Source organism: Canis lupus, chromosome 17 (genome assembly GCF_011100685.1).
Source record: "Canis lupus familiaris isolate Mischka breed German Shepherd chromosome 17, alternate assembly UU_Cfam_GSD_1.0, whole genome shotgun sequence".
Classification (NCBI taxonomy): Eukaryota; Metazoa; Chordata; class Mammalia; order Carnivora; family Canidae; genus Canis; species Canis lupus.
In genome coordinates, this window is record NC_049238.1 from 22,884,021 (window position 1) to 22,897,035 (window position 13,015).

Sequence of the window (13,015 nt, forward strand, 5' to 3'; positions counted from 1 at the left end):
CTTGCCTCTGTCTCCCTCAGGCTCCCTCCAGCCAACTCTGAGCGTCCCGCTGGAGAAGCCGCTGCACCTCTTGAGTGGATGCAGGGACCCCAGCAGCCTCAAGCTGGATGCCCCCCTGAAGAGCTGGCAGGCCAGGAATGGCCACCCCAGGAGCCTGGCCACCTTGTCCCTGGGGTCCAGCCCCCCAGCACCCTTCTCCTCTCTGGAGTCTGAGGTCAACAGTGTGGCCCGGGACACCACCCAGATCAAGGACAAGCTCAAGAAAAGGAGGCTCTCAGAGGGGTTGGCAACATCCTCCCGAGGTGAGCCCTGGGCCCAGTGCACCCATCTCCCACCCACCCTGAGGCCAGGGACCCCAGGCTACCTGGCTGTGAGGATCGGTAGGTCTCTGCTGGCAGCTGGGTTCTCTCCCAAGCTGGTCAGGGCGCACCCAGCGAGCTGCCCTCCCGGGAAGGCCACCTTCCACCTGGGCTCTGCAGTGGCCTCCCAATGAAGCTCCCCATTCCCCCTTGCCTCCTTCTCCTCCTGCAAATCTTCTCTCCAGAAGGATCTTTCTAAAGTGCCGACCTGATCATGTAGTTCCTCCCACTCCCACCAGTGATGCCTAGAACCACCCCATGGTTTGGGGATGTGCTTACAGTAAGCTCCTAAACAGTCCCCTGTGCACGAGGCTGTCTGTCCTCACCCTTTGTCTACACCACACTCACCCCTGCTCTCTGCTCATCAGATACACTGCCCCCCCCCCCCCCCATTCTGGAGCAGGTGGGCTCCCTCCAGCCTCAGGCTCTGACAGGCTACCTCCTCACCTCCCTCCATTGCTCGCCCATCCTTCCTGCCCAGCTCAGAAGCCTTCCTCAGAGGGGCCTTCTTGCCTCCCCAGTCTGCCTCCGTCCCAGTGACACTCTCTACTAATGCCCTCCAGTTTTGCGTCTCAGCTCTTTTCACGGTTTGCATCTGTGTATTCACTTGTGTGATTATTTGTTCCACATCTGAATTTTGGACTTGGCGGTATTCTCTAAGAGGGCGGGCACGGAGAGAGTTGCCTGGCAAGGGAGATTCTCCAGAAACGTTTGTTGAGGAGATGAGCAAAGAATTAAGCAGTGGGAACTTTATATTCCAGTAGTGGACAAACCAGGAAAACGGGCCAGGTTCAAATCTCAGTCCTGACACTGGCTGGCTCTGGGACTTTGGGCAAGTCACCCCTTCAACCTCGGTTTTCCTGCAGTGTGATGGCGATAGTAATATGCCGTGTGACAGAGTTCAGTGACAAATCATGCACAGAATTCTCAGCACCTGGCGTTGTGGGTAGAACCTAATAAATTTTCATTTTCTTTTCTCTCTCCTCTTCTCCTGGACAAATCGTGTCACTGGGTCTTTTCTTAGCTCAGTGAATGCTTGAGCAACAAGGAATAAGAAGACTTGAAGTCTTAGGAAGAAGGGGGACATCCTGTTGAGGGGCAGGTGGTTGCCGCTGTCAGACTTGGGGTTGTACCTGGCCAGCCCTGCTTCCCTTGAGGTCTCCCTGGGGCATGATGGTGCCCAGGAAAATGCAAGGGAGCCCCTGTTAGGAGTCCCCCTGGGGCTGGACATTATGGAGGCGGCAGGTGGGGGGGTGGTCAGAGTGCTTAGAATTTCCAGGTGGCTCAACTTCTGGAATTGCCGGGCCAGTGACTCCCTCCTTGAGAGGTCTGAAGTCTTTTTCTAGACCTGTCATCTCTTTTTTTCACCAAGTTCTAGTATAGGAGAAAAAGAACAGGGGTTGTTCTATGCAATGTACAGATGGGAAGTGGTCTTGATTTATCAGGTCCCTCAGCAAGTGTGGTGGCACAGTGCCCACTGGTCCCCTGAGCAGGCCTGGGCTGTCCTCTCCACCCTGGACTGAGGCTATGTTGGCCTCTCTATGCCACCACCCAGAGGGGGCCCAAGGTGGGTACCGTCTCCACCCAGCTTGTGACCCCGTCCTTACATCTCTCCCTTCAACACGCTCACAGAACTGATGACAGGGCAAAGCAGAGCCAGGCTGGGCAGGGGAGCCAGAGAAGCTATTTTGACTTGGTTGTTTTGATGCAGCTGCTTTGATGTAGTTGGAATGAAATGGCCTTTGAAAGTTACACACTCATTTGTTTTTTTTTCACCACCATAGGGACGGCAGGGGCACGCGGCTGCTCCCGATGGGGTGTGGCGAGGGGCAGAGAGGATGCCTGTTGGGCACATAAGTTACTCGTAAAGGAGCTGAGAGTGTAATGGTCTGCTTTTAAATTAGGTCAGGGTGTCCCCTGTGTCAAAACAGCAGCACCCCTACATCATCAGCTGAAAAGGACGGGGGCACCGAAGTCATTTATGGGCACCCGCCATGTGCCAGGTCCTTTCGTGGTGTTGTACGCAAGTCGTTGAATCTTTGGATAACCCCTTGACGTCACTCCTTTCATTTCACAGAAGAGCAAATGGGGCTTCAGAGACTTGCCCAGCTCCCCCAGCCACTAGGCCGGCCCGGAGCCCACTGGCCTCAGTCCTCGTCTAGTACTGGCGTGCTTCCCTTCCTGTCCAGCCTGCCTCTGAATTTTAAATAGATGACTTTGATTGGCTCTTTTTACCAAATTTTATAGAAATGGGAACAGACCCTCAGCAGTGTCGGCTTGCTCAGCCTAGAGGTGGGGGTAGGGCTGGGGTGATCTCCTCCTCCCCTCACAATCCCAGGCATCCCTGGAACATATGGCCCTGTTGCCAGTACCTGGATTCCCTCACTCCCCGTGCTCCTGGGACTAACTTATGCCCCACCCCTCCCAGTCTCCCTGGATCCTGTGGGAGGCCCCAAAGGAGTTCCTCTGAGGAGTGCCATCCCCCGGGCCACCTCACAGAGGCTCCTGAGACTGCCCAGGCCGATGCCTCCCATCCAGAGCATCCCCACCACCCCTGAGGCCGGCGGAGCCAAGGAGAAGGGCCTGGACCCACCTGGGAGCAGTCAGGGTCCGCAGGGGCTGAGACCCGGTGCCCAGGAGGTAAGGTGGTTTGGCTGCTCGGAGTTTTGCCTGTCTGTCCTGTCTTTATTTTCATTCTTTACCACCCAACCCTGGTCCCTGAGCCCTGAGCTTCTCTGGAGGTGTGCGAGGGGCTGCCTTCAAGGGCAGGGGTGGCACTGGGAGGGGCATCTTCCCCACAGCATCCAAAGCCTTTGTACCTGGCCTGGGAGCTTGGCTGGCTGCCCCAGGGGTGCTGAGCACAGGCTGTGTGCCCTCCAGTCCTACACTTGGTGGTCCCTAGGCCTTCTCTGGTCTCCATGTTCCAGAGTTGCTCATGCCCTGGCTTCCACTCTGCCGCTCACTGGCTGTGTGACCCTGGGCCAGTCATGGTCCCCTCTAGGCCTAGTCTGCACGTCTATAAAAAGAAGATATTAGACTAGATGTTTTTGAAGATCTCTTTCATCTCTGATGTTGTAGGATTTTCTGAAGTGAGGAGAAAAACAAATAATAATAACAAAAAGGGAGTAGGGATGAGGGGGCCCCGGCAGGTCTTCTGTTGTGGAGGGGTAAGGAAACAATGAGCTTTCGGTGTGGGTGGGAGGGTCCCAGGGTTGTGTAGCTGAAAAGAAAAATGAGAAGACACTTCCCAGCACTGCTTGTTACTCCAGGTGGCTCCTGATGAAAGGGACCGCCCTGTGTGAAGGGCCTGGAACGTGAGCATCCAAAACCTTCCCCCCAACCTCTGCTCCAGGTGCAGATCTCCAGACAATACCTGCACTGCAATGACGAGAAGATGCACAAGTCGCTGGGGGGCATTGTGATCCCGCCCATCCCGAAGGCCGGGGTGTCTGCTGGGACCTCCTCCTGCACACCTGGCTCCCTTCCCAGCTGCTTGCCTCCAGGCCAGGATGTCCTCACGGGCCTCAGGGTCCCCCGCACACGGTAAGCGACCCTAAGTCAAAACTGCCCTGCAGTCCTGTCCCCTTCTCGCTGCCCCCCGCCCCCAGATCCGCTGCACAGGGCCAGGGCAGAGCTCTGGGGGGCCGGGCACGTGAGGACTGGCTCACCCATGAGCCACTGGCCCAGGGAGGTCACAGCACCGACGCCTGCTCATGCCCCTCGGCCTCCGTTGTCCACCCGTCTCCTGAGGCCTCTGGGTCTCCAGGGATGAACAAAACACGAGCTCCATTCACAGTAGCTCTTTGTTATTACATATTTTCTTAATGAACAGATACTAAAAATACAAGCACTACCAGGTATGTGTATGGAAGTGGGAGGGGATGGCTCACAAAAGTTTTGGGCTTGAAAAGAGGTCTTCATCCTCAAACCTGTTTGAGAACCAGGGGGGTGGAGGGTTGCTGTGTCGTGATGAATCTGAATTTATGGCTCCTGAGTGACACACAGGAGCTCTTCAGAGGCCCTGGAACATCCCCAGTCAGTCCAGACTGATGGAGCCAGTGCGCGTGTGTGAGACACAGAGACAGACAGAGACAGAGAGACACAGGAGAAGGGAGAGAGGTATCCCTTCTCACATCAATTTGGGGCTGGCGGAACTGAATTCACCCATTTCTCTCCCGCCCCCTCACCTCTGTCTTCCCTCCTTCCCAGCGCTGGCCGAGGTGGGCCTGCTCCTGGAGGAGAGCGCTCCATTGCCCTCTGCTCTGCACCCCGTGTCCTTCCTCCTTTCTCCCCTCAGAGGTGGCCCTGGTGGCTGGAGGGACAGGACCCCAGGCCATCACACCCATCTCACTGCTCGAGGCTTCACATCATGTGAAGTGGTGACATCCTTGTCATCTTCTCCTTCTTTGTCCTCCTGACTTGAAACATTCTTTTTTTTTTTTTAATATTTTATTTATTCATTCATTCGAGACACACACACACACACACACACAGAGAGAGAGAGAGAGAGAGGCAGAGAGAGAGGCAGAGGGAGAAGCAGGCCCCATGCAGGGAGCCCGATGCAGGACTGGATCCCAGGACTCTGGGATCATGACCTGAGCCAAAGGCAGATGCTCACCCACTGAGCCCCCCAGGCGCCCTGAAGCCCACTTCTTGACCTTCTAGGCAGTGTCCCCTGCACTCTCCTGCGTCCATCTCTTACACGTGGCCATTCCTGCGGTTTGGTCCTGGCCCTGTGTGCCAGCTCCTTGTTCTCTCCGGGGGAGTCTCGTCTGTGCTGGCAGCATGCGGGGATAGGAGTCTTCCTCATGCGCCCTCTGCCCTCGGTCTCCCTAGAGTCGAGCTCCACATCCCACCCTCCTGGTGGGCATCTCTAGGGTCCTCCTGGCCGATGCAGGTCTGGCGTCAGAGGGAGAGAGGGGGTCTGTGCCACCATCACGGCCACACTGATGGGCCACCTCACGTTTCCCCAGCCTCCCTCCCTCCCATGACCTGCCACCAGGTCCCTTCCATTTCTAATTTTGGCATCATCTTTGGCTCTTGCTCCTGTGGCCTCCGGTCCTGACAGATTGCCACACCCCACCAGGTCTTCTGTAAACAAGGAAAATACGAAGGCTGCCACCCGTCTCTTGCCCCTGCCTTGGTCTCTGTTTCTCAGCGGCTCCCTCTCGAGCCCCCCTACTGCTCCTAGCCCGGCTGCTTGCTGCCTGGGCTCTGCGTGCTAATCTTCTGTTCTCCTGCAGCACCCTGTGGACCTTTCCTCCATGTGATTCACATTTTATGACGTCCTGGGCCTGCAGCTTAAAGCCGAGTTTCCTTGGTCTGACGTTCAGGGCCTGTCCCAGCTCGCCACTCTGCACGCCTTCTGTGCTGCCCTGCAGGAGGCCTTCCTGCCTCCAGAGCCCCGGGGGGTACCTCCCACTCCGTCCCGCAGCCCCAGCACCAGCCTTCCCCCAGGGCCCCATTCAGCTCCTGTGGTTCTTCAATCCCCACCAGTCCATGCACCAAGGCCTTCCCTGCCCTCCCTGGGGATAGCGATCTGGGGCGAGGGGTGGGGTGGGGGGAGGTGCCTCCTCTGTGCTGTCCATGTGGCATCCAGCCCATGGGCCTCCTGACCACACTTTTATTTAAACTGCCTATCTATCCATCAACTGGGAGCACTGCAGGCAGAGGCCATATTTCAAAATCTGTGTGGCTCCCATGGTGCCAAGCTTGGTACCTGGCACGGGTAAGTCACACAATAAATATCTGCTCATGTGCCACCCTCCTGTGACGTGGATTTCTCTCCAGGCACCGGGGGTGGCTAGCACACACATGGGAAGGAGCCTCCATTAGCATTTCTTTCCTCCCTTCCCTGTTCACCCACCCATCCCTACATTCGTTTACTTAAGTGCTACTAAGCACCTGCTGTGTGCCAGGCGCCGTGGAAACAAAGCCAAACAAGACAGTCTCTGTGTCCTAGGAGCTCATGAGAGAGATTTATTAGTAAACCGTTGGATCGACGTCTAGGGAGGGAAGTGCTAAGATCGAAGGCTGCCCATCACCCATCATTCTGGGAAATGATCTCAATCAGGCCGGGAAGCCTTCTTGGAGGAGGTGAGGCCTGAGCTGACAGCTGAGGGAGAGTCTGTAAGATGAGGAGGAAGCAGTGTGAGGCATTCCTGGAACCGCAAGCGGTCGGCACGGCAGCACCGGTGTTGGTGTGACACAGGCGGGGGCGATTAGCAGGGCCGCACAGCCCCGTGTGCGACACCCAGGACCGTGAGCTTTATCCTGAAGTAGCAAGGCACCACTGAAGGCCTTTTGGTGTGGAAGTGCCACCAGATCTGAGTTAGACCACACTGGTGACCAGCATGGTGCATGCTGAGGGGGGGACCCCGAAGGGGCAGCGGGGAGAAGCCACGGGTGCCTGAGCAGGGCGGAGGCAGGGGTCTGCGGCATCTGTGTCTGGCCCCAGCCCGGCCTGGTCTGGTCTCCCCGCGGTCAGCCTGCGCTTCACTCTGCAGTTGGAGCAGCATCTCCTGTAGCTTTGAACTCCTAGCCAAGAGCTTCTCTACAGAGCCCACCCGCAGCCCCTTCCCTGGGTCCCCCCTCCCGCCCATTGTGCCATCCCGGAGCCACCCAGCGCTCCTCACCACACTGGCTCCTACTTGCCACCTCTCATGGTGCTTCTTTTCTCCCCCATTCTTTTAAGATTGTTTCGGGAGAGTGGGCCTCGGGAGAAGACCCCTAAATCTCTGGGTATGTACTCCCTATGCATACCCCCACTTGCTGCTTATTCAACTCCCTGCTTCCTAAACTGGGTATGAGATCAGAACTAAGCCTGGAGTAGGTATGAGCCCCTCATGTCCTGGATGGGGAAGCCGAGGCCACCGGCAGTGCCACCTGCGAGGACAGCGGTCCTTGCTCTGTGCCAGGCATGTGGGCGTATACCAGTACGTGAGCTCCACGATACCCCAGCTGAGAGAGAAGCACAGTGCCTGTGTGACACAGGGATGGGGGCACCGAGACTGCGGGCTGGACCCCGTCCCTGGCATGGGAGGCAGCCTGTCCTATTTGCATGCACCTTGCATGCCTCCAAAGACCATGCTTCTGACACATTGTGCAGCCGCCCCTGCACTGTTTTAAGCAAGTAGAGGAGAATGTTCCTCACTAGGTGGAGTGAGAAATTAAACCACACCCCATGAACCCCTTGGTCAGCTGGTCCCAGAGGGTTTTGGTGTTGGGAGAATAGAGCCAACTGGATTGGAAGTGAGCGGGCAGCCAGCAGGTGCAGAGAGCCTTCGGAAGGGAGCAGGAGGCTCTGCAGCCTGATGACCTAACTCTGTGGGGAGGAGGGAGGCTAAGCCCAGGGCAAGTTGGGTGAGGGGATCTGGTCTGAGCACCCCGAGCATGGGGATGAGGGTTGACGCAGCTGCTGTGCTGACTGGCAGGAGGGGGCAGGCTCCTAGTCCAGCATTCCGGCAGGTCACTCTGTACAGCTTAGCAAGTGGGTCAGTTGGTGAGGGGAAGGCTGTTTCCCAAGAAGCCCCAGGGTCAGGACCTTAGCTGAGCCCAAGAAGCAGAGCTGGCATAGAGACCTCCGGCAGCTGCTTCTCCTGCCGCTCTCTGGCTGGGCTGCGGTGGGATGAACTTAGGTGGTCTGCTGTGACACACACTGGCACCCACAGTGTCCCCCAACTGCCAGCATGGGGGTTTGGGCCAGGAGACCCAGTTTGTAACTAATCCCTTGTTTGCATCACCAGCTGCTGCTTGAGAACCAGGTCCCTGGGGGTTTGGGCGTAGGGGCCAGGCTGCTCAGACAAGGCTTTCTAGGATGTCTCTTGAGGTGGAGGTGAGGAGAGGGGATATGAAATAGTAAAGTTCTTAAAGCCCTCTCAGACCCTTTAGCCGTTAGCTGGGGATAACATTGCCCAATAACACGCCTACCACATACAAGGATACAAGGAGCTCACGTGGTATTGTCTGAAGCTGAGGGCTTCCCCCAAACTTGTGGCATTCCTGCAGTCCTTGCCCCCAAATTAGCTGGCACCCGGACATCTGTGTCCTCTGCCCTGCTCCTTACTTCTAGGCAAATGGAGCCTTTGCCCTCCTCCATCTTGGCCCCTGATCCTTCTCCTGGGATCCAAGCAGAGGGATCCTTGGCAGAAGGCATGGGCTGGGCTGAGGTTCAGGGTAAGCTGAGGTCCAGGCTGAGCCCTACTGGAGCCTCTGGTTCCAGGCACTCCTTCCAGCAACAGGCAGCCCTAGATGGTGGCCCCCATTCCAGTGGACAACTTATTTGCAAGTTCACCCAAGGACAGTGAGCTCCAAAGTTTGTGAACAGGAGAACCCAGTTAACATTTCTTTCATTAAAAGAAGACTAATCTACCCCTATCCTGCCTCCATAATAAGACATGCTACCTTTGAAATCTATTGATTAGGAAAATCTAGAATGACCAAGAGATCCTACCGATTTGATGTCATCTGGAAAGGAAATTTTTTTTAAAGATTTATTTATTTATTTATTTATTTATTTATTTATTTATTTATTTGAGACACAGAGAAAGAGAGAGAGGCAGAGACACAGGCAGAGGGAGAAGCAGGCCTCATGCAGGGAGCCCGATGTGGGACTCGATCCCGGGATCTCCAGGATCGTGCCCTGGGCCAAAGGCAGGTGCCAAACCACTGAGCCACCCAGGGATCCCCTGGAAATGAATTTGTACTGCATCAATCACAAGAGCTTGTGAAGGGTGCTGGGTCTCAGCCTGTCTGTCAAACGAGGGGATCAGACTAGCATTGCTTACTTCTCTGGTCCCTTCATGCTGTGTGACGACTGGGTTCGTTTTATTTTCTCTCTTCCTGCGGTACACACCTCCTGGGTAAGATAGACTGACATTCTTTTAAGCTTCTTAAACAATATCTTGAACTTCCTAGATAACAGACTTGCCCCCTGTTTCCTGCCCAGCCTCCTCCCTTCCCTGTCTTATAATAAGGTGTGTGATAATTATTGAATGGATGGTTGGTTGGAAGGATGGATGCACAGATGAAAAGAGGAGAATGTTGGTCCTTGGGCGGCCCCTTCTATGCCCGCCAGTGCTGTTCTATAAAGTTTCACCACCAAGAAAGCATTGGGCAGAACAGTGGAGAGTAGTAGGCTTAGGCAGTAAAACGTCACACCATCCACAGGGTTCCAGAACCCCAGGGGTAGCCCAAAGGGGTGGGTGCTGCTTCAGAGTGCTGGGTGTCCTCAGCTCCATTCTTATTCTTGACTCCTCAGAGCCAAGACCTTCAGCCCTGCCTGTGAGAGACAGGTCTGCCGCCCCTGAGAAGCCTGCCCTGCCCTCATCTCAGTCCGCTCCTGCACTCACAGCCTTCTCCTCCGGCCAGGCCAAGGAAGCCCGCCCCTTGTTCAAAGAGGAGGACCAGAAGGAAAGCAGTACCAAGGTATCTGGAAAGTGAGGGGAAAAGAAAATGGGGGTCATAGTGGACCACCGGCTGAACACAAGCAGGCTTCTGAAATATATAAATGTGGGGCCAGCTTGAGGAGGACAAGAAAGAGCCCTGAGTCAGCTACCCTGGTGCTTAAGGCTGGAACCTGTAGATGGGTCATGGGTGAGGACCAAAGAAAGGAAGAGGAACAAGAGAGAGGAAGAGAAGGATGAGAGGGGGGTGCTAGGTAAAGGGAAGAGTGAGTGGGGAGCTGAGGGGCAGGATGAGGGAGGAAGGGAGGGCAGAGGGAGGTCACACAGGGTTCCGAAGGAAGCAGGATGTGGAGAGTAGAGAGGGGCTTAGGTGAACCAAGCCGAGTAATTTGAACCAACCCCCAAGATAGCAACGGAGAGGCAGCTGACTCAGGGGCAGATCAGCCAAAGGCTGTGCTTGACAGGCTGACAAATACCTTGCACTAAGGTGACCTTGGTCCAGATGATTCTCTTCCCTGGTCTGGATGAATTTACTAAAACTTGGAAGAGTCACTGTTATGGGAGAACTGTGCTCAGCATTTGAAATAGAGATAGAAGAGTACAATAAACATCCCTGGAGGGCGCGCTGTGTGCACGCGCTTTGTTAGGATCCGGTGATGATGATGATGAGATCCGGGCACCGCAGCCCTCCCACTCCAGCCAGGGTGCCAGAGCATGAAACAAAGAATAATTCAAGGCTGGAAGGTGACCCCACCGTCCACCCTGCCTTGGCTGCTCACACCCATGGTCAGAGCTTGGACCTTGTGATAACTTCACCTCCACTGGCATCTCTTTCAAGCAATCCCTCTCAGTCACCGCTGTGCCCTGTTGTTCTAGCTTCATCCAGCCGCACCCCAGCCCCAGCATTTCTTCTTGTTCTTGCATCAGCAATATCCTCCCTGAAATCAGACCATTCCTATCAACATCTTTGGCTCTCTCTGTTGTTTCTTTTATCTTAAGAAAACAAATCTACTGCCTGGTCTCCCATTCAGTCTTGAGTCCACTGCAGTTGGATTTGGGTCCCACTGTCCCCACTGAAACTGCCCATGTCAAGGTCACCAATGACCTTTACCTTCCCATGTGCAGCATAGCTCAGTCGTCTTCTAATTTGACCTGCCAGCAGCTTTGGCTCATTCTTGGAAGTCTCCACCTTGGGAAGGAGGTGAGGGAACGGCTTCCCTCTTGGTTCTCTGCCTCCTCCAGCTTTCGTTCCTTCCCAGTCCTTCTTTGCTGGCTCCTCCTCATCTTCCTGCCTTCTACATGCCAGAGCTTAGATCTCTGGCCTCTGGTCTATTTATCCTGACCCCCTGTGACCTATGCTGGTCCCTGGCATTAACTGCCATCTCTATGCAGAGGACTCCCAAATCTCCCCGTCTGGCCCAAACCTTCCCCTGACCTGCAGGAACAGTTAGATTATATAGCCAAGTATGTATTAACTGATATTTTCCATTTCCATTTTAGTGTCTAATTGTATTTCAAACTTACCTTGTCCAAAACAAGTGTTGCATCCTTACCCACCAAAATCTCTTTCCCCAGTGTCCCCTTTTAGTGAATGGCGGGAAAAGGCAACTCCAGCCTTCCAGCTACTCTGGCAAAACATCTTGGGCCCGCCCTTGCCTCCTCTCTTTCTCTGCTGCTCCACACCTCATAAATCAGCTAAAGCAGTGGGCTCTCCTTTTGGGACATATCCAGAATCAGGCCATTCTGTCATCTTCATTCTTGCTATGCTAGTGCAAGCCCCATCCCACAGAAACTCTTGGTTCCATTTGGCAACTTTTCCCCAAATTAAATTATTCCCAAATATAAAGTTAACACTTAGAGGAACCCTTCACTCTCGATGGAAGTCAGATCATGTCACTCCTGTGCTCAGAACCTCAATGATTTGCTGTGTCCTTTAGAGGACAAATCTGACTCCTCACCATGGGCCACAGGGCCCAGTGTGCTATGGCTATGCCCACCCCTGCCACCTCTGACCCAGTGTTCTACCGTCCTCTGATTTGGGGTGCTCCAGCCAGTGTCCTCATAGCCCCCAACCATGCCCAGCATGTGCCAGCCTCAGGGCCTTTGCATTCTATTCCCTCTGCTTAGCACACTTCTCCCCTAGAAATCTGCATGGCCCCTGCTCCCATATTTCATTCATGTCTCTGCTTAAATTTCACCTCCTCAGGGAGTCTCTCTGGGTCTTCCTACCTAAAATGGAAGCCCCGTCACCCTCTGTCTCTGACTTTCCTCTGGTACATATTGCCTGATGTTAGAGATTGATCTGTTCGCTCTCTCCCCTCTCCATGGCAGGGAGCAAGCAAGGTCTTGGTCGTTTTGTTCATTCCCAGAAGAGTGATGGCACATAGGAGCCACTTGCATTCCTGATGATTGGATAAATGAAGGGACAGAAAGCAGAGTTGGGTCCTCGAGGTAACAGAGTTTGCCTTGACCTTGTGCCAGATCCAGGTCACCATCTCCAAGTCTGCCCAGGAGAAGATGCGGCTGAGGCAGATGAAGGAGATGGAGTTGCTCCAGAGGGCAAAGGAGCCAGAGAGGGAGAGGGAGCTTATTTCCCAGAGCCTGGCCTCCCGGAGAGCCCTGATGAAGGAAGGTACTGGGTGCCTGGGGCAGGATTCCCTCAGGCTGGGCAGACAACTTGGCCAACCCCTGGGCAAGAGAGGGACTACCCATAGCTCCCCATGCTTCCCATCCTGACATTGATAGGCCCATGTCCAAAGGAGGACATTGGGGCTAAGGACAGGTGGGACCGGCTCTGTCCTAGGACTTTCTCTGCCTCCACAGGCCTCCTCCCCCTCCGGGGCAGTGGGACCGTGTCTGTGCCCAGTGGGCTGAGCAGCCTACGCAGAAACATCGGTGTCATCCTGAGGAAGCGGGCCAACCGGGCCTCTCTGCCCAGCATCCCCGTCAGCAAGCAGGAGCCCAGCTTTGCCCGTCATGCTTCAGGTAGGGCCCAGACCGCCCGGGTGGAGGACACATGTCCCTCTTGCTGAGCTGCCTTTGGGATGCTTTGGGGCATGGCAAAGGTGACCTGGGCTGCTCTGCTTCTTCCTGTTACCTGTGTTAGAGGGCAGCCTGAGGTGATCATCCAGAGAGAGAGGAATAGTGTGGGAGTCAAAGTGTCTTTGGGCCAGACCAGGGACCCAGGGAAATGCAGCCAGAAGTAACTGAAAGAAGGGCAGATGTGCCCAGTCTGTGTGATGTGTCCTGGAG

The 13,015-nt window shown here is 55.1% G+C and overlaps 1 protein-coding gene across 8 annotated transcripts in view; it reads left to right on the forward strand.

The window, feature by feature from the left end:
* The window catches only part of TOGARAM2 (TOG array regulator of axonemal microtubules 2), an 83,784-nt gene that overhangs the window by 23,520 nt on the left and 47,249 nt on the right, over positions 1-13,015 (forward strand). For all 8 annotated transcript variants that reach the window (XM_038561166.1, XM_038561167.1, XM_038561168.1 and 5 more), the window contains 7 exons: positions 21-302; positions 2,788-2,999; positions 3,712-3,902; positions 7,054-7,100; positions 9,619-9,785; positions 12,245-12,395; positions 12,587-12,748. In XM_038561166.1, coding sequence (XP_038417094.1) covers positions 21-302; positions 2,788-2,999; positions 3,712-3,902; positions 7,054-7,100; positions 9,619-9,785; positions 12,245-12,395; positions 12,587-12,748 — 1,212 coding nt within the window. The remainder of the gene's footprint in view (positions 1-20; positions 303-2,787; positions 3,000-3,711; positions 3,903-7,053; positions 7,101-9,618; positions 9,786-12,244; positions 12,396-12,586; positions 12,749-13,015) is intronic.